Raw genomic sequence first — 21,248 nt, forward strand, 5'->3', positions numbered from 1 at the left:
TATTTGTATTTTATTGCTCTGGCATAGTTGCAACAACACTGCGAAGGCAAGCTTATTCTCGTGTGTTTCTCATTGAAAAAGCAGGAAGATTCGCAATTGTATTTTAATTTGTCATCTGAGGAGGTTTTCCTATGCTTATGATCCTTGGATGTGGAGGAGTACTGAAACAGCAAACACTAGATCTAGATGAGTGTTAAAATATTGAGTGAGAAGAGTAAATCAACATAAAACAAGCTTCCTATGTTTAAGATTGGTGACAGTACCTGCCAGATCAGGTGTCAGGAGGCTACTGTACCTCAGCCATTCATTCTAAAATGTGTCAGTTTTCTCAGAAACAAGATACTCCTGAAAAATAAATTTCAAGCAAAGTATTTCACCCACAAATCCCAAGCAAAACAGTATCAGTTTTTATTCTTATCCATTTTGCTCAGTGCAGTTTGTCAAAACTTCTTTAATACTGTTGAGCAATGGATCAAATGTAATAATGCAACCCCAAGAAATGTAATATTTTTAATTGCATGCTCATTTTCATTACTTCTTTGAGTTTGCTTTTATACAGTGTAGACATCAGTGGGACATTTTGTCTCCTTCAACATCTACAATCTACTGTAACCATGGATATTGTAATAACGTGGTAAGAATGGAAGCGAATACCTGTTTAAAAATTCTATTCATGGTCAAATTCCAAATCTCATTTAGATTTCTTATTGATCCCATGGATGTTCTCTAAAGGATGAACTAGGTCATTTTAATCCATTTTAATAAAGCTGAAATTAAATCATACTGACTTAATTAAATATGCTAACCGCCAGTGTAATTTTATGTCAGAAACAAAAGGACAAGCCCCATTTGGAGTAGTCATATATTTATATGACACATTCATAGAGTTTGGCCTAACAAATTAATGGAATGGCCCTATACCTGGGAGGACAGTCGGTTGGTTTCACAGGTCTTGATTAGCTCTGATCTTTGACTACCTACTGTTATCTTAGGCAAGGCAGTCCAAGACTAGTGATATTTAGGGTGTGTGAAACCAGTCGAGGATGATACATTTTATTATCCACATAGGAATCCATCCTCAAGTGATCTAAATGTGTTTACCCACCTATTTTTATTATTTTGCATAAACAGATTAAGCCTTTTGTACTGAGTGATAATAGCAAGGCTTGCATATATTATTCCATCCTGTATGCAGATTTAGCACTTTAATCCAGACACACTTGCTCATCTGCATGACAATGATCTTTTTCAAGCAGCACCTACATGGATTCCACAAGACAAGACTATAGTAATTTAGGAGACGTTGCTCACATTTATTTTAGCCTTTCTTGACTGGGATTGCTCTAGCAAATTAGCACAATGTGACAGATTGTCATTGAAAATCACTTAGTGGTGCACAGTGTGACGGATTTTCTTTCTTACTTTGAAGCAGACGAAATCCTGATATGGCAAATTGACTGATAAAGGCAGTAGAGAATATGATTTTTCCTCACACTAGTAATGTATTTCAAACAGAAGCAATTATTAAGTCTGTGTATCCCAGCTGGTGGTTTAAAGCTGCAGTCGTACAGTCGTGACGGCAGTTAAAAGTTTGCTATAATATGTATTTCTTTCAAAACTGCATGTTTTGAAACCTCCTGTATGCAGCCAATGGAAGTGCAAAACAGATTTATAGAATTATTTTCTAATCTAAATGAACTTTTAACGTGTATCAATATCATACAGTATTATTATTTTCAGATTGAATTCTGAATATTCCTATTTCCTTGAAGAAACACATGTTTCAATTTCTAGTGAGATATTTCATTCAATCCTAAGGCATCTTTTAGAAACTATTAATCTGTGAATCAAAAATGGTTTGTATTCGTGTGCTGTTTAGCTTTGGAGATGATAATAGCTTTGTCTTAAGTCCTGGAGCTTTTGTCATTGTTTGTTTCAATTATGAAACAATTTAATTTATGGTATTTTAGGAAAGGCAGGGAATTACTAACCTGCTACATAATATAAAGTACAGTAATTTCCAGGTCTGGTCTACTCAACATGCTAAATTTAAATGGGATTCTCCATTGTGTAATGGAGGGGGCAATACAAATGTATATTATGTATATTCAATGCATATATCTACGTTTTCATTTTCCTGATCTCTCTAGTTCTGTATTTATTTTGTATTTATTTATACAATTATAAATACGTATTCCCATGCAAACTTGACACAGGATTTATGTTAAACACTTAGTTTGGCCAATGGCTAGTTTACCAACTGTACCAGAGAATGAACATTTTATTGGATATAAGTGTGTTTTGAAATATAGTTTTGTTTTTGAACCCTAATTGCATCGGTCATAAATAGACTTTATAATGTCTGATTGTGAGTTTGCAATTGCCATGAGGGTTGTAATAATCTCTTCCTAGTGGCTGATAAGTTAAAAGTACTGACATCAGCATAAGACCCTTACTTGCCTCTCGACTCCAGAGCTTGCTCTTTAATTGAGTGGCAAGTCATTTGTCTGGAACTGTGTGAATCCTGACCCCTGTGGTTGAAACAGGTAATTTAATTTCTGTGTTCTTTGCATTATTATAAGCTATAGGATGTATGCTGGCTTGCAAGACGTGTGATTCTATGTAGTTGCTCATAATCTTTGGGGACAGTGAGCCCGATGTTGAAACTCCCTGCCTGAGCCTAGGTGATGCAAGCTTGAGGACGTGCTTTGATTTAAGCGGACGGAGAATGTAATGAATTTCCTCCTTCAGCTGATGAGTTAATAATACTGACCGCAGCATAAGACACGTATCTACCTGTTAATTAGAGAGCTTTCTCTTTAGCTGAATGGTAAGGCGCTTGTCTTTGAACTGTATGGTTTGCGTTTTGTGTCCAGCCCTTGCCCTTCCATTCAGTTTAATGACCCGGGATGCCAGTTCATTACAGTGCCTTTCCTGTAGGCTGAAAGTCTCCTTTGCCAGTAAACTTGAGTTCACAATAGGATTTCCTTATACATTATTATAGTTTCTAAATGGAACGTCTGTGGAATTTCTTTCCTTAGCTCGCTTATCTGTACATTGCCCCAATATGTATGCATAAAGATTGAATCTTTGCAGCCGAACCTGTGTCAATTGATTTTTACAGTTGTCATATTATGAGATGTAGAGTTTTGATTTGCCTCTGGAAATGGAGCAGCAATAGGGATGTTATGATCAAATTAACCGTAACTGTATAACTAAAGATGAAAGATTTGTATGGTTTAGTTAAAACCTATCTAAGAAACCTCATAATCCTCTTAATGTAGCGTGAATGATCATTTTGACAAAGTTTTGTGTGCAGTTTGAAAATGAGTTAAATCATGTGTCACAATTGTTGAATTATGGTAATTAAAAAGTAAAATGATCAAATGTCCATTAATACAGGTTCCAACCCATGGTGATATCCCAGTCAGAACAAATTTTAAGTGTATTCACACTTTTTAAATAGGAGTACTTTTTTGGATTCCATAAAAGGTCACACAAATTTTCAAATTTGTGATTGGTTATTGAGTTGTATGCAGTGACATTACCAAGAGTTTTGTATTCTGGGGTCACAAACTCTAAACTAATTATATTGTAAAATGTAGTTAAAATGTCAAATGCTTTATAAACATGCAAAACGAAATATTTTGGTGTCATTCCCTGAACTTCGGTCAATCTTAGTACGTTTGAAAAGCATCTATTAGTAGCAGTGTCACTAGTCGGCATAATTGATCCTGCTCTGCTGGAAAAAAAACATGCAAATGTACAGTGATCGTCTGGTTCTAGCTAATATGAAAAGTTTTATTATTATTTTTAATCTTTTGTACCCATTACCAGTAAGACTAAGTACTATGAAGATAAACCCAGAAGTACATAATACAATACACACTGTTAAATAATCAAACATGAGTTTAAATAAAAAAAGGACAACAATCTTTTGTTGTGTATTTCAAATGTTAGCAACAAATTCAGAATGCCTCTGCTAGACAAGGACTAGATAAAGAGCAGCTGGAGACTGCAGCTTTCCTGAGAATGGCTTGTGTCAGAGGGCACACAGAGCCTCAATGGTTTTCACACCCTGCAGTACATACAGCTGCTGTATGAACAGAACCCTGTAGGCTGTGCAGCCATTCCTTGTGCTTGTGTACTATTCATAACTACACAGGAATTTTTTTTTTTTTCTTTCAGTATTAAGCTTCAAAAGGAATACACATTTTCTAATCGGTAAGGACTGCAGCACATGTGTGTTTTCTGATTTGAAACCCATTTGTAGCAGAACTATTGATGTGAACCCAGTTAAGATAACAAGATTTTAAAGGGCACTAGGATGAGTAGGATTGGTTATTCCATAGATGAGACAGAGAAATATAACTGGAAATGTCCCCCAGATTGATTTCAGTTTTCATTTTTCTCAGCATATTTGTTTTTGTCAGAATATGTGTTTGAATCTACCGTGCATAGCAGTACATGGGTTGCATTATTTGCTGCTAAAAGACAGGTCTATTATGTTTAGTATTTTATGGCATTTCAAGCTGTGCTTTGAAGAGTTGGAACGGGGCAGATTTAGTCCTGCTGTTACATTCAGGAGCCATCCAGGGCAACACACAGAGTAAATCATTATTTAGTAACTTCACCCTATATAGAGCAGTGCTCTAAAGGAAGATTCTGAAATACCATTTTCTTATCATGCACAAAAAAAAATTAATAATATATTTCTTTTTTTTTTTTTTTTTACACAGATACAAACATTAATTGTAGCAATAGTTCAACCTGTCCATTATAGTTAGGACTGACCCGGTGTCGGTTGTCTATTTCAACATGTACATACATTATACAGTGCATCCCGTTTATAAGAATCACATCTGTCCCAGATGATTTGATTCTTATAAGCAGCTGATTCTTAAAAGCGGACCAATATGGGTACACTTGGCAAAAGCATGCTGAGTAGAACACATCAAAACAAACAGGACAAGTCCTTGTGGGTAAGCAACCTGTTATATTCATGATTATGTTTACTCAAGGCTTCCAATCCGTGGCTGCCAAATCATTTCCCTTCCGGGTTGATGACTTGGTGTATTGTAGCTCTGCCCCCTTTCTAGATGTCTGACTTCCACCTAACCCTGGGAATTCATTGTCTGGCCATCCAGTCCATGGCACTTTGTTCCCTTTACGCAGCACCCTCACAAGTCAGGAGGGAGATTTATCACCAAGAATCATTCTGTCTCTGTCACAACACATCATTGCACTTTGTACAGTACCGTATTACATGTAGTCGGTTTGTCCCGAAATTATTCTTATAAGTGGATTGCTTGATTCTTAAAAGCTGATTTATTTTAGCAAGGTTAGTATAGGAATTATAGTGGGGGGGGGTTGCATTTCTTTCACAGCTGCTGTTTATAAAGATTGTAACAAACAGTTTACTAACAAGGTATAAAATCATAAGTACTTCTGAAAAAAATAAACACACAGGCCTGTCAGTCAACTAATTCTCTGTGCGAACGCCTATATCACAGATTAATGGTAACGGCATTTATCAAATTTATTGTAAATACATAGGATAACATAGTTAAAGGTGTTCATGGTCAGCTTATTAAGCTTCCCATTTTTAATACTACAAACAGAACAATAAATGACCAAACCAAGAGAATCAAGAATCTGCTCTCAAACCTATGAGGTCCCTGTTGAGCCTCCAGCCACAATTCTGCTGCATAATGAACCTTCTTGTTTTGCAGGTGGGGGACCCAAGGGGATTTCACCACCACTCATCCTCTCCCCGTTGTCAAAGTGAAACTCTTCACTGAAAGTACTGGGGTCCTTGCCCTGGAAGACAAAGAATTGGGAAAGGTATTTTTTTTTTTCTGCAGAGCTGAGGAACTCTGGGACCTGTAGTTCTCACTGGAAGGATAATGGTTGGCTGGATCTATTCATTTGATGTGCATTACAACTAGGAGCCAGACCTAACCTTCATTTAATCTCTTTGCAGGCATAAAGACCAGCAGCTTGCTGTGGCATTTTGTGTGTTATTGTTTTTACTAAAACTGCACCCCTAACCTACATAAAAGGTATTTCCTTCTGAGGTTTTCTGAATGAAGCCAAGTGGACTCCTTTTACATGACCACCTTTAGTTACATTACAGGTTTTTTTTCACTTGGTTCATTAAAAATGTTCAAGTTAAATCTGAAGGTTTTTGTGGGTTGGTCACATTGTAATAAAAAATGCTTGTAGTGACAGCAGGGGAGCAATTGTTTTGAGGACGGGAGATGGAATTCACTAACTTTTCCAGTTTTACTTTCTCTATAGCTGAAATTATTTAAATTCACTTTGTCGACTTCTTACAGCAGCAGAATGATATAGCCGTTAATTTTTGTTTTTCATTTTAGCTGATGCTACCACTTCATTAAAAAAACAAAAAAAACACCCACACACTTTACTCATAAGAGCCTTAATTAGTGTCTGTGAAAGACAATTTCGTAGCTTGGTGGTGCAGCAATGCACATGCTTATTAGAGACCTATTTCCGTAACCACAATAAAACAGAGATTTTCTTTACAGAATGGAGCTGAATATGCTTTACATGGTAACTAACATTATAGTAGGCCAGTGGCACAACAGTTCTGTGTAATCACTATTTGCAGTGCTTATGTGTTAGCATATGTCTTTGATCCAGCAGCAAAAGCCTGGAAAGAAACAAAGATATCTTAATACCAACAGATTTTTTAGTACTCCTACAACATGGAGGTGGTTCCACCAGGCTTTGCCCCAACGGCTCCTTTCAGCACACTAGTGCAAGAACCTAGGCTTAATTATGCAAAATCTATGTTACTGTGTGCACATAGAAATATATGTAAAATACCGTGGGTCCTGTTTGAATGAACTGAACAGCTGTGTTTCTGTATACCACTACCCTTTCACTTTATATTAGCCCTGATAGTGTACACCAAGGGTGATTTACTTATACCACTATTTATCACTAAATTAAATCTTGAATCTGATTTAATGTGGATTTTATAGTCCTGGTCACCCCTAGTATTCCTTTCTGATCACCATTTGTTATTCATGTCCTTTAGATTGAGGTGTGAAGCATTTAAAGGTGTGCAGCATAAGTTAATGTCGACCCAAGGGACTTTTTCAACCTGAAAAAAGAAACAAGGACCAGGGGTCGCAAATGGAGATTAGACAAAGGGGCATTCAGAACAGAAAATAGGAGGCACTTTTTTACACAGAGAATCGTGAGGGTCTGGAATCAACTCCCCAGTAATGTTGTTGAAGCTGACACCCTGGGATCCTTCAAGAAGCTGCCTGATGAGATTCTGGGATCAATTAGCTACTAACAACCAAATGAGCAAGATGGGCTGAATGGCCTCCTCTCGTTTGTAAACTTTCTTATGTTCTTATGTTCTTATGTGTGTGAGGTGTCTCTTAATGTTGTAAGAGATGTCCTGTTGTGCAGTTTGGGTGAGTGGACTGTGACGTGAAGCTAAAGCGATTCTGTCTGCTTAAACTGTGAGAAATTATTTATATTGTAAGAGATACCTAACACACATCATATTACATTATTATAAATGACAAAAATAAAGACACAGGATAAGATCTCTTGGATTTTTGACAAATCCTTAATGGTTAAATTCTCATACAGTACATGATTTACAATAAGCACTACACACCATGTTAGCTATTTTTTTGCTTGAATTTCTGCAAAACTATGCTGTGACCTTAATATAGGCAATTATTGTACCCAACAAGGCTAGGTAATTACTGTACAAGTGTTGTGTCTTACATTCTTTGCAAAGCAACTACAGTTGTGAACAAGACATATATTGAAAGAAAATGAATGCAAATTTGGCCTAGACTACTAAAGAAGACTTAATTTATTGTTAAATATGACAACCAGTGACTAACTTGGTTTAAATCACTTTTACATTGCACTGATAATAATCTCTGCAAACCTGTTTCAAGATGCAGAAGCTTTCCAATATGTCTGCCTCTAGGCTGTGGTGTGTGGGATGACTTCACTTTAGATCATGTGATCACTTGCTGTCGAACTTTATGCAATGGAGGAGAATCCACGTTCATACAGATTCACTGTTGTTAAATTTTTATTACTGTGTGGGGTACTATGTAGTGTGTTCTATTAATAGGTAATTATAGCTTTCCTTTAACGAAGATGCCATCTATGATTCTGTTAAGCATTGTACTGGGTAAGGATTCTCACTGTTGGGTCTGATTTTAGATTCCTGGGGTCTAGCCAATTGCGTTTTATTTTTACTGACATTTTTTTTTCTGTTCCCATTACCAGGTACTGTTGTGCTTTTAGTAAAAAACTGGAAAATGTGTTGTTCATAATAGAAAACACCTATTTGTCAGAATATAAACAAATCTGTGATAAACACATCTAGTGAATGTGATGGAGTTAGTGGGTTTATTAGCCTAGCCTCAGCAATGCCAGCCCTGATTCAAGCATACAGTGACAAGCTGCCACACTCAATCTGCCATATCATATTCATGACATCCAGTCGCTAACTTACTTGCAGCTTTAAATATTGATAGATTTTTCTCTGTCCTTTTAACAGGTTGTTCTGTATCCAACGCCAAACAGCTCAAAGTCTCCAGAGCTGCACAAAATGATAGTTCCAAAAAACAGCCAAGACTCAGAGCTCAGAATCAAGCTTGCTGTACGGATGGACAAACCACCAAATACAAAGCACTGCGGGTAGGTATTTTTTTTTAAACGTGTATTATGTTAAAAAAAAAATATGACTGCTTATGACGAGAGTGTGAGAAATAGCAGTGTCTAAATTCAGGTACAATGTGTGGAATCTGTTGTGCAATACAGAGCCAGTGCAAATCTGACTGTATAGTCAGGCATATTGCCAGGTTGTACAGAGGCTTTATGACTTAACTGGGAAAGAGAACCTTTTCTCACTTTGACAAACTCTAGGCTGGCTGGAGCAGTTGAGCAGTAATATTATATCTATATCTATATCTATATCTATATCTATATATATATATATATATATATATATATATATATATATATATATATATATATATATATATATATATATATATATATATATATATATATATATTAGTGCCAAAAAAAAGTTTTACCATGATAGCCGCCTTGTATCAAAACCAGTATTTTCTTAAATATCCAATAGGGTATATATTAACCAATTCCATGTCTTTTGAAACAAAATGATGTATGAATTAGACAAACAATGAGTAATTAAGATTCAGGGTATGTGAAAAAGTTTGTGAACCCTGGTTTTATCAGCTCAATAAATGGGATAATTAGAATCAGGTGTTTAAATAATTAGGTAGATATTTAGTTGTGAGTTTGGGAGGTCCCACCCTATATAAAGATCAGAAACTTTGTGAGTTTGGCCTTCACCATACAGGTGTGTGGAAACACGTCATGCCACGATCAAAAGAAATCTCTGAGGACCTCTGAAAAACAGTTATTGATGCTCATCAGTCTAGAAAGGGTTACAAAACCATTTCTAAGGATTTGGGGATCTAAGGATTTGTCAGACAGATAGTCTACAAATGGAGAAAGTTCAAAACCACAGTCACTCTACCCAGGAGTGGTCGTTCTACCAAAATCTCTCGAAGAACAAACCGGAAAATCATAAAGGAAGTCACAAAGAATGTGAGTGTTCATGACTCAACTATCAGAAAAAGACTGAACAATAATGGTGTTCATGGAAGGATAGTGTGGAGGAAACCACTCTAAAAAGAATTGCTGCCCATCTGAAGTTTGCCAAAGAGCACATAGATGATCCACAAGACTTCTGGAACAATGTTCTCTGGACAGATGAGTCAAAGGTAGAACTTTTTGGCCTCAATGAGAAACATTATGTTTGGTGAAAACCAAACACTGCATTCAAACAGAAGAACCTCATCCCAGCCATCAAGCGTGGTGGTGGGAGTGTGATGGTTTGGGGCTACTTTGCTGCCTTAGGACCTGGACGGCTTTCCATCATTGACACAACCATGAATTCTGCATTGTATCAGAAAATTCTAGAGGAGAATGTCAGGCCATCCGTCCATGAGCTGATAAACACACACACACACACACACACACACACACACACACACACACATACACATATATATATACACACACACACACACATACATACAGACACACACACACACACACACAGGTAGTGGACAAAAAAATGGAAATACCAATGTAAAGTCACTTAATAGGGTGTTGGGCCACCACGTGCGGCAAGTATGGCCATTATGCGCCGTGGCTGTCAGCCTCTGGAATTCTAGAGGAGGGATGCAGCACCATTCTTCCACGAGAAAGTCAATCAACTCACGCCTGGTTGATGGAGGTGGGAAAACGCTTGCTCAAGTGTCGTTCCAGAATCCCCAACAATCAGCCCTCTTTCAAAGTCACTGTGGTCTCCTCTTGCAGCCATTCTAGCCATAATTATAGGCAACCAGACCTGTCCATCATTTTTATATATGACCATAAGCATGCTGGGGTGTTATTTATTAACACATGAGCCACACCTGTGTGGAAGCCCTTGCTTTCAATATACTTGGTGTCCCCCATTTACCCAGGTGTTTCCATTTTTTTGTCGAAAGGTAAAAATAAGGTATATATATATATATATATATATATATATATATATATATATATATATATATATATATATATATATATATATATATCTATATAAGTAATCTACAATAGATGCCACCTCCAGCCAATTGCAGAAAAAAAAGCCAAATCTACAATTAGATGCCACCTCCATGCCAATAGCCTATTTGGAAGGGATCCCAGAAAAAAAGCCTTTATTGAGAGCAACCAACAAATGTAAGCACCTGGACTTAAAAGGCATTGGCACTTGGATTGGAACCAGGTGCTATGGTCAGATGAGACGAAAATAGAGCTCTTTGGCCACGCACACCAGTGGTGCGTTTGCTGTCGAAAGAAGGATGTGCATGCAGAAAAGAACCTCACATCTACTGTAAAATATGTTGATGGATCTTTGATGTTATGGGGCTATTTTGCTTCCACTGGTCCTGGGGCCCTTGTTAAGATGAACGGCATCATGAACTCTGGACATTTTAGCCAACCAGGACATTTTTGCCAAAAACTTGGTTGCCTCTGCCAGGAGGCTAAAACTTGGCCGCAAGTGGATCTTCCAGCAAGACAGTGACCCCAAGCACACATCAAAATCCACAAAGAAATGGTTAATTGACCACAAAGTCAACATTTTGCAATGGCCATCTCAGTCTCCGAATTTGAATCCCATTGAAAACCTGTGGATGAATTGAAGAGGGCAGTCCATAAGCGCAGACCGAATGATATCAATGATTGGAAAGATTCTGTATGGAGGAATGGTGTAAGATACCTTCCAGTGTGTTCTCCATTCTCATAAAAAATTATAGAAAAAGGCTCAGTGCTGTTATCCTTGCAAGCCGAGGGTGCACAAAGTACTGAAAACAAGGGTACCAATAATTGTGACACTTAATTTTTTTGGAAATAAATGTACAATTTGAGAAATGTGTAATTTTGATTGATTCCCTTGAATCATTAATAAAGTACAATATATTCCACATGGTGGAAAATTACAATATAGCTCATTACCTGTGTTGTTTATTTTATACAGCCTTTTTTGCTCATCTATCAAGGGTGCCAATAATTTTGGACGTGCCTGTATATATATATATATATGCACGTGCACATGCCGACACCTTGTTTTATATACCTGCCTGCTTGCTTGATCATTGGCTCATTATATTAGTCAGGTGATTCCAATTATGGCTCTAATTCCAACCCCAAGGTATTCTGGGGGATGTAATCCTATGTCCTATTTTATCAAGGGTGCCAATAATTTTGGAGATGCCTGTATATAGGCTTGCTACTATTCAATTTTTTTTTTTTTTTTTTTTTTTTTTTTGTTTTGACAAATCAACATTTATTTTAGAAAGAATTTACTGTTTTTTTTTTTTTTTTTTATCTTTATATTTTGATTAAAGCAGAGAACGGGTGAAATCGACCTTTATGCTTTCAAAAAAATAAATAAAAAAAGAAAAGACTTTTTATGCCATTGAGGAATGTCTAATTTAGTGAAGCCCCATTATATTCAGCATTCAACAAAACCATGGTTACCGACATTCCAGTTGAAATAACGTTTGGTCACATCAGAGCTATACCTTGTAAATATAAAGATCCTACACAAATTTTAAAAAGTGTCTCAAATAAGCATATAAAAGTGTATTACAGACTTATATAGCATATATTTACAAGTATATATTCTTCAGCACTGGAAGGTAAGGCAGACGGGCCTGCTTTATCCTGCCGCGGAGACGTCGGTCAGGGGATTGTGCACAATACTCATTAAGTGTTTTCCTCTAACTAGTAACTGTCATCGTGTACCTAGCAAAAGCCTATCTACTCCTTAACCTGCTAATTTCAGAAGTAGGCGCTTTGAATGACAGGCGCTTGAGCTAGCAAATGAAAGCGCACAGTGGGTACAGGTCTGGATGATTGACAGTCAATTAAACGAATGAGAGTAATCTGTCGCTGCTTCAGTCAACGAGATCTGTCAGAACAGTGACAGTGAAACTATACTAACAGATCACTGAGATAATTGATAGCAACCTCTAGCCATTCAGAGTGGAACAGAGACAGGACAAACAGCAAATATAAAAACTAAACAAACTATAGATGATTTCTACATTGTTATTTTTGGTACGAAAATAAGAACTAGCAAGTGGTTTTACCAACGTTTATCCTATATAAATTTATTTAAGTTAGTTTAATAAATAAATATACAGTTTATTAACCTTAACAACTATCTTACTAACATGTCACAGAAAGTCAGTTGATATTTTGAAGCTATTTACAAACTAATACAAAAAAAAGAAATAAAATAAAACCTGATATTATTTGCTAACTCTTACTGTAGTGGCATCTTTAATTGCCTTTAGACAAATATAATCCCAGGCATCTGAGTAGGTTTATGTATATTAACTAGCCAGTAACAAGAAAGGAACAATGTTTATTTTTATTTTTATTATTTATTTATTTATTTATTTATTTATTTATGTATTTATGTATTTAATATAATATTGAGCTAGTTGTTAACAGCTCATAAACTAAAAACATGTCCCTCAAAATAATCTGTCACCATTTGATATGTTCCTACGTAGCATAGAAACAGTTATTTGCACAGAGACAATCCCTATGTCAACAAAAAGCCTGTAGTAGGTGTGGTGTTAATGCCAGATATGCTAACAGTTTAGATAATGTGAAAGGATATTTTCAGTTGCAGTCAATACCAGTATTTAATTTGAGGTATTAAGTTCCTGACGTTAGGTGGAGAACATACATAGTAGATTGCAGAACTTAAACTATGTTATAAAAATGTTGCCTTTTTAAAGCAATTCCAGAGATGATAACTAACTAGTAACTTAGATAATAAAGAAAAACCGTGAGGCACCCAATTGTTTTTCATGATCACTCATGTAATGGTACAGTATTACTGTAATAACACCAATACGTATAACTTTGCAGTATGGGTGCTTGAGGAACACCCAGAAAGCAGTGAAATGGGAAATGATGAAACGCCGACAAAATATACCCCAAAAAACAACCATCTCTTTAGACTGTGTACATCTTTGTAGGAAATCAGTATGCTAAATATGTTCACATGAAGGATACATTGGCAATGCTTGAGTTCTGAGAGCAGTGGGTTGAGAAGGAATTACAGAGTGACTCTGCAGGTGACAGCTGGTGCATCTGCTGTCTCCTGGGGCAAAATAAGCTCTCACATTCCTTTTAACAAAAACGGTGCTAAAGACTAGTGTTGGCTTTGTTTCCATTAGATTTAACACAGAGGACATTCCCTGCTGATCACATTAAACAGTGCGTGTCTGCACAACTTACACAACCAGCTACCAGGCTGGCAGTTGTGCTCTCAATATGACTTCTCACCGTATTGTGGTTTATGTACCCGTACTAAACGCAGTGCCAAGTACCACCTATCTAGGTTCATGTGATGTTCATATAATGTGCTTTGATTATGATTCTATTTTTTTTTACATTCCCCTGTTCACCCACATATAGTCATTCTTCTCTACTTCCAAGTACCATCAAGATCATTCATGTGTTTAAGTTTGCTTGTTTTGGCTAGAGATTGTGTTGCAGTCTATGTTATTCCACAGTCAGAAGTGCCAGGTGGAAACAAAAGTAACAGAAGAAAGGCAATAGCAGAACACTTTCTATAAAAGGCCTGTCCTGAAGGTAGTGTGATAAAGCAGTGTGCTTTAAAAAATCTTAATTTGTGTGAAACTAAACCTTGAAAGAAAAGTGTACTAGCGCCATCTACCTGTCACCTGTAGAATCATAACACTTCAAATGCAAGTGGTTCACTGGAGTTTACATGTATTAAACTGGGATATGTAATAGTTCACAGTGAACTGTTTACATGTTGTGCCGTGATAGAGGTGTGTAGCATGATAGATAACCAAATGGTGCTTAAATGATGCATACATGCCATTTATAGTTAATGAATACCTGCTCTTTCTGTCTCTTTAAACAAAATTTTATCTATGTATCTTATTAACTATATATATATATATATATATATATATATATATATATATATACACACACACACACACACACACACACATATATATATATATATAGAGAGAGAGAGAGAGAGAGAGAGAGAGAGAGAGAGAGAGAGAGAGAGAGACACACACACACACACACACACACACAGTGGTTTGCAGAAGTATTTGCCCACCTGCAAAGTTTTCACATTTTTTTGGTACCTGAGCGTACTCCACAACGCTTTCAAATTAGACTTTACATGTAGAATCTACACAAACTAAGCCACATTGATAAAGTTAAAAAATGCATATTGAATATAAATAAGATTTACAGAGAAAAACAGATTAATCTCAGTTGCATAAGTATTCAACCCCTTTGATACCACCCAGACACTAGCCAGATCAGGTTGCCCTCCCAAACTGAGCAGCTGAGCAAGCAGGAAACTAGTTCAGGATGTCAGTCTGAAGCCAACAATGACCTTGAGAGAGCAATGTTCTGTGTCTGAGATGGGAGTCAGTGTTCACACATCAAAAATAAGCAGGTCGACTTGTCAGGATAGAGGGGAGAATGGATGGTGCAAAGTACAGGGAAATCCTGTGTCGGTCAGACAAGACTCTGAAACTGGGGAGGAAATCCACATTTCCACATGACTTGCCCGATTCTGATTGTCCTGTGCATGACCATTTCTTGTAAGATGTCATTCTGCATACTGTAAATGTAGGTCATGGTGATATAATTTGTTACTGACAACCTGTATAAGTGTTGTTCACATCCTTGCCTGGAGATATTTTACATTTTTTACATACCCATTTAATAAGGGGTTTCTTCTCCCTTGGTGAATTCATTAGTTTGTGTTGTATAATTGAGGTTCTGCCTAATTTAAAATTGTAGTCACAATTTGTTTAAATGAAACATTACACATGTTTAAACTATAAAAACATGGACTATTTTCTTTGTAAAGTCCTTACCACAATAAATATTTTTTAAAGATTCAAATATAAAAATAAAAAATTGAAGCATTTGTAAGAACTGCCAGAAACATTTAGCAGTATATGAAAGGTCAACACGGTTTAATTAAGTTTCTATTATTTATGTCCCTGCATACTGGTTCAGTCACAGCACTTCAATGAATGCCCTATCACATCTTAATTAAGTCAATAGATTCCAGCTTCATTGTATCATATTAATTTCTGATGTTGCTTTCCAATTGTCATTATACTTTCCTGCTGTGCAGTAATGTGTTTTTTTTTTTAATTAAAACTCCGTACTCCCATGTTCACTGACCTTGTGGACCAGAACCAGTGGTCAGTATGAGTCAGATCCTGGCCTGGGAGGACCCACCTGTATATTTGCAGGGAGACAGTAAATATGTGGCTTGACCCATTCCATTGGAACAGCAGTTTTCTGTATCTTCCTTGGCCTTTGTACCATGAGCATCTATTCCCTGTTTTGATGGATGGAATGAGATTGTGGATCTTTTGTTTTCTCATTTAACCATTGATCAGTAGGGAGCTAGGAGCCTGTTATGTTCCCTGGATTATGAAAAAAGATACACCAGCTTATCTTTGTAGTAAGATTTATCTTTCGTATCATTATGAACACTGCCATCTTGTATCCATATCATGTTGTCGCCCCATTTTTAGAACATAAATAAGAAAAGTTTTTTTTTGGCTGTGAGAAAGGTGCATAACAATTTATTTGTAAAGGCAAATGCTTTATAATTCTTTCATTTTCTCTTTGAATCATTGGTTGGTAGGGAGCCGAGAGCCCCAGAAATCTATTCCTGTAATGTCCTGGACTTATCAGGTCTGTACTGTACTGTAAACTGGTTGCAGACAGATTGGAGCACTTCTTGTTTTTTCCTTGTTGTTGATAAATATTTGATTCTGTCATCAGCGTGGGAACCTACACGCTGAAAAGTGAGAACGTTACTCAACTGTCAAGACTGCAGTTAACTCGATCTGATATAAAGGAATGTGCCTGTCTTGAGAGGACTTCGTCCTGCCCATTCACAGGATTTCAGCACATTCTGTTTAATTAAACAGTTTTTGAGAAGAAAAAAAAAGGATGATGCAGTTGCCTTTTCTAGTAGAACCAGCAGATGGCACTGCAAATTAATAAAATAATCCCCTAAAATATAACGTGTCTTTGCGGTATGAAACATCGGATCAAAAACAAAAGTGTTCTAATCTAGGGGTTGCATTTATCCAAGCATCCCACCCTGAGGTTTGGTATTAAATTCTCATTTATCACCCACTACCCCATGCAGTATATTTTATATCTCTGTGAGCATTTTTTTTCCTGCCAGTCCTACAGTTCAATGTTGCTTGTTGCTGGGAGCTTACTATACTTTAGTATTCTTTAGTGAGTTATTCATTCGCTCTGTGGTTGCGTGTGCTCTGTTGCTGGTGTTAATGAGTTCGTGTTTTCCGTAGTAACCAGACGGTTTGTAACGGGAAATGTCAAAAGGAGGAGCCGATTGAAAAAAAAAAATGCTCGCAGAACTAACTTATACAACAGTTGCGATTTTATTTATTTATTTATTTTTACTTCAGATATCATTATTATAAGCCAGGCTTTTGTTTTTCACATGGGCATGAGAAACACTTTTCTTAAGAGTGTAAATACTGTTCTTAACATACAAATTCTTACTGGGAACATGAATCAAAAAATTGAAACAGTCAATGAAAACTTTCAATGAAATTAACCTTCTGATACTCCTAGTGAGTTCAGTAAAGAACAGCCACAGCTACCTGAAATTAATGAAACTAAAAGGCAAGCAGTGTATCTTAACTGATTAATTATGTTTCTCCTCCAGTGTGAGGTTTTGCTCCACATTTATCAAAGTAATTTTTTAATTTATGGTAAATACAACATAAAGTAGCATATGGTAAGTAAAAATGTATTTCTAGTTTTGATTAGCTTTTGGAATAAAGGCATATTAAATGTAGCCCAAAATGTTCAGCTGCACTCTCAGTTAACTGGAACTTAATATTATGGCTCCAATGATCAGCTTGTTGACAAACTTTGCAGTATTTGAAACAGACATACATTTTACAGCCTTTTGCATTTTAATCTGACTAGACTGGAATAATATTTAACCTAATAAAGTATTTTAATATATTGGGATTTTAGTGACAGGTGCTCAGTATTTAGTCTTGCTATGTTCCAAGGAAGTGAAAAAAAAACATACACTTGCTTATCCTAAGATTTTTAATTCTCATCATTATGAACATCACCAATCTTGTATCCGTATAATGTTCTTGTTTTTAGAACAAAAGTAAGAAAAGATTTCTTTTAGCATTACGCTTTCTTTTTTTTTAAAGCTAAATGCATTCATATTGTACCATAATGACCAGTGGTGGAGGAAGAGGAAGATGGGCCCCACTGCAGGACCTTATTGTGGGCCCCCCCTCCCCAAACGTTAACTGAACCCATATTTATAAACTGTTTAAACATTACCCAAGAAGACGTGGTCATAATACCAAACTGTATTTATTTGTCAGATCAGTAGCATGTAACAAACAGTACGGAAATTTTTAAACAGGTTACTCCTTACCTGGATGCAGTCATCTTTCCATTTGTCGTCAGTAACTATTTATAAACATCAAACATACCAAATCAAGTGTTCAATATTGAACTGTATTTATTTGTCAGACTGTTAGCATGTATGAAACAGTACGGAATAAGAACATTGTCTACTCGCTTACTTTATTTTGCAGTCATCTTTACATCTAACAGTAACTACACTATTTTTTAAAAAATAAACACACAGTTTTAATCACTAACCCTACCAGGATTCCCCAGTTATGCGATCACAGAAATTATTACAGAATTCACAATTCTGGCACCGCACACCGGCAGCTACAGTGATACAAATGTGTAACATCTGCAAATATAAATGTGAGGGATATAATCATTGTTAAATAGATAAATAAATAAAAACTTTGGAACCCCTCCGGGGTCCTCTGAGTGCACGGGCCTGTGTGCAGTTGCACCTGCTGTACCTGCTATCGCTCCGCCACCGATAATGACATAATAAAAATAATATGACATGCCACATCAAGCAAACCAAGGTCTAGTATTTCATACATTTTAAAGTGTACATTTTAAATTGCACAAGCTAATTTTTACAATAATGTCACAGCAACACAAACAGGAAGCCTTTGGATGAAAGCCATATTGCGTGATTATTTTTAACCTGTTATTGGCCTGTAGATGGCCTGATAAAACGACGTTACCTATTTCTTTATTTACTTATTGAACATTACGCCAATCTCCATTTGTATTCATATAAACGTGATTGACTGGGGAACTCAATCCCAAACAGTTGAGGCATAAAGGAGTTAAAGGGTTTTTCCTGGATTTAAAGAGTAGCAGCCAGAGCTGTTTACTTGCTTGAATGTAATTACTCAGGAGGACCTGCATGTGTGATGAGTCCAGAGGAGGTGAATGTCTGTTTTTAATTGCCTGAGGATATAATTTTAATTGAAATGTCATTCTGCACTGACCTTAAATAATTGGGCTGGATTGTTGATGAGAACCATCCACACTCCTCTTCATGCCTGAATTGAGCTCAATTTGAGGTCGTGCCATAAGCATAAAACACTCAGTGGCATGAGTAGTAATACTAAAATATGCTTATAAAATTTTGTGACAAAATGTCTTCATTGTACCAAATGGACCTAATGTAAATGTATTTACATTTGTTGAACATTTTACCACACTCAAACTGCTTCCTTACCAAATATTTTGGAATTCTAAAAAAAGATAATCACCTGTTTTTCACATATATATAAATGATTGAATTGAAAAATCTATCGAAGAAGAGCAGCGGTGCCCCAGAATGTTACCCCTTTAATAGGAATGGCAAATAACTGGTGGTGTGGCATGGATTGCCCTTTAATCCCACTTGTTGTTTGCCAAATATTTTTTATACCTCGGAATAGATAATGGAGCGCTATTCAAAAATAGATTAAATATTTTAATAAAATGTTTTTTTTTTTTTTTTTTTTTTTTTTTCATAAACTACCCATGCAGGGCTGCTTATCCATAGTCATGACACTAACTTAATATTGTTAGCAAAAATGTGTTAAAAGTATGGATATTAAGTCTGTCTGTTTATTGTGTGTATATTGAATTCATGCTGATTTACTTATTCATGGTACTGAAAAATTATGTATGCACAACCATGGTGGGGGTGCGGGGGTGGGGGTGAATGTTACTGACATTTCTGTTAAGTATAAAATCAGTTTAATTAAGATATCACTTAAACTGACTGTACTGCATATTTAGTATAATATTATTCTGTGAATGAAAATTAACAGGCATATAACTCCCAAGAATCATAATCATTATACAACCTTGGTCAGTTTTGTACCTGACATGTGGATTCTCCGCTCTGTTTAATTTCACAGACACCTGAGAATGTGCTTAACTAGCTGCTGTGGGAATTTAGACCCCTGTGCACTTTTCCCAGATTTTAAGGTTGAGTGATCCTGCTAAACAGCCATCTGTTGATCTTAATAGTGAAGTAAAGGCACTTTTGTGAGTGAGTGAATGCCTTTTCAGCCACTTTTACTTCATCTAAATGGCTGACAATCTGTCACGGCTAGTCCTTTCTGAAGTATATGAGAGTATTTATTAGTAAAAAAAAAAAAAAGTTAATTCTCTTTCATACCCTGTTGAAGACAAAGATTCCCATAACATGACAGAAGCTTCATTGTAATCACACGCTGCTACTGTTTGTTCCATTAACTTAGAGTGTTTGATATACATCAAGTACATGCCCTTTCAATTTACTAAGCCTGAAATGGTTGTCTCACCAAGGTTGTCTTGGCATATGTGAATTGAAAAGCTTACTCTAATTCATAGCATACTTCACAAACAAAAGGGTCTAGTTCTTAATGTTAGTACGTATCTTGTAAACCTCAATTGCTCTTACATCAATACAGTTAAATTGTTCTCCTGCAGGATAATTGATGCCCATCTCTAGACGTATAATTGTTTTGTTAGCTGCATCAACTTACTGATGCTTCATAGCATATGGGACCTAGCTAGTCTTTAGATATGTGTAAATCTGAACAATTACATCTGTTGATTTAGTGGAAAAAAAAGAAACTTTTTCAGGCCAAAAACTGGGTGGTTGGGTAAAGAGCAGTTATAAAAGTACAGTAAGAGCAAAATGAAGATTACAGTAAATTATAAGTAAGGGCGAGTTTGACTAAGAGCAGTTAAAACTCATAGTAAATATTTGCTTGCTTGAGAAACGAGGAAGGGAGAAGGCAAGGCGAGCAGCAGAGTTTTGGATGACCTGGAGCGGATGGGTAGCAGAGGCAGGAAGGCCGGCCAGGAGGGAGTTGCAGTAGTCAAGGCGGGACAGTGCCAGGGCCTGAACTAGGAGCTGCATAGAGTAGTCGTGAGAAAGGGGCAAATTCTATATATTTTGCTGAGGAAGAAGTGACAGTAGCGTGCCAGAGTACAGATGTGCTGAGAGTAGGAGATGAAGGGGTCAAGGGTAACACCAAGGTTCTTGGTGAAGGAGGAAAGAGAGAGGGTGGTAGATTCAAGCAGAATCTAGAAATAGAGAGAGAGAGCGATCAGTGGGGGAGGAAGAGGGGGAGGAAAGGAGGTCTGATTTGGAGATTGAGTTTTAGATGATG

General features: G+C 36.5%; 1 protein-coding gene across 6 annotated transcripts in view; it reads left to right on the forward strand.

Annotated features, from left to right (window-relative positions):
• LOC121318323 (calcium-dependent secretion activator 2-like) overlaps positions 1-21,248 on the forward strand; it is a 182,665-nt gene that overhangs the window by 80,417 nt on the left and 81,000 nt on the right. For all 6 annotated transcript variants that reach the window (XM_041254845.1, XM_041254846.1, XM_041254847.1 and 3 more), the window contains exons 7-8: positions 5,733-5,844; positions 8,570-8,709. In XM_041254845.1, the coding sequence (XP_041110779.1) occupies positions 5,733-5,844; positions 8,570-8,709 (252 nt within the window). The remainder of the gene's footprint in view (positions 1-5,732; positions 5,845-8,569; positions 8,710-21,248) is intronic.

The sequence above is a fragment of the Polyodon spathula genome, chromosome 7, assembly GCF_017654505.1.
Source record: "Polyodon spathula isolate WHYD16114869_AA chromosome 7, ASM1765450v1, whole genome shotgun sequence".
Taxonomy (NCBI): Eukaryota; Metazoa; Chordata; class Actinopteri; order Acipenseriformes; family Polyodontidae; genus Polyodon; species Polyodon spathula.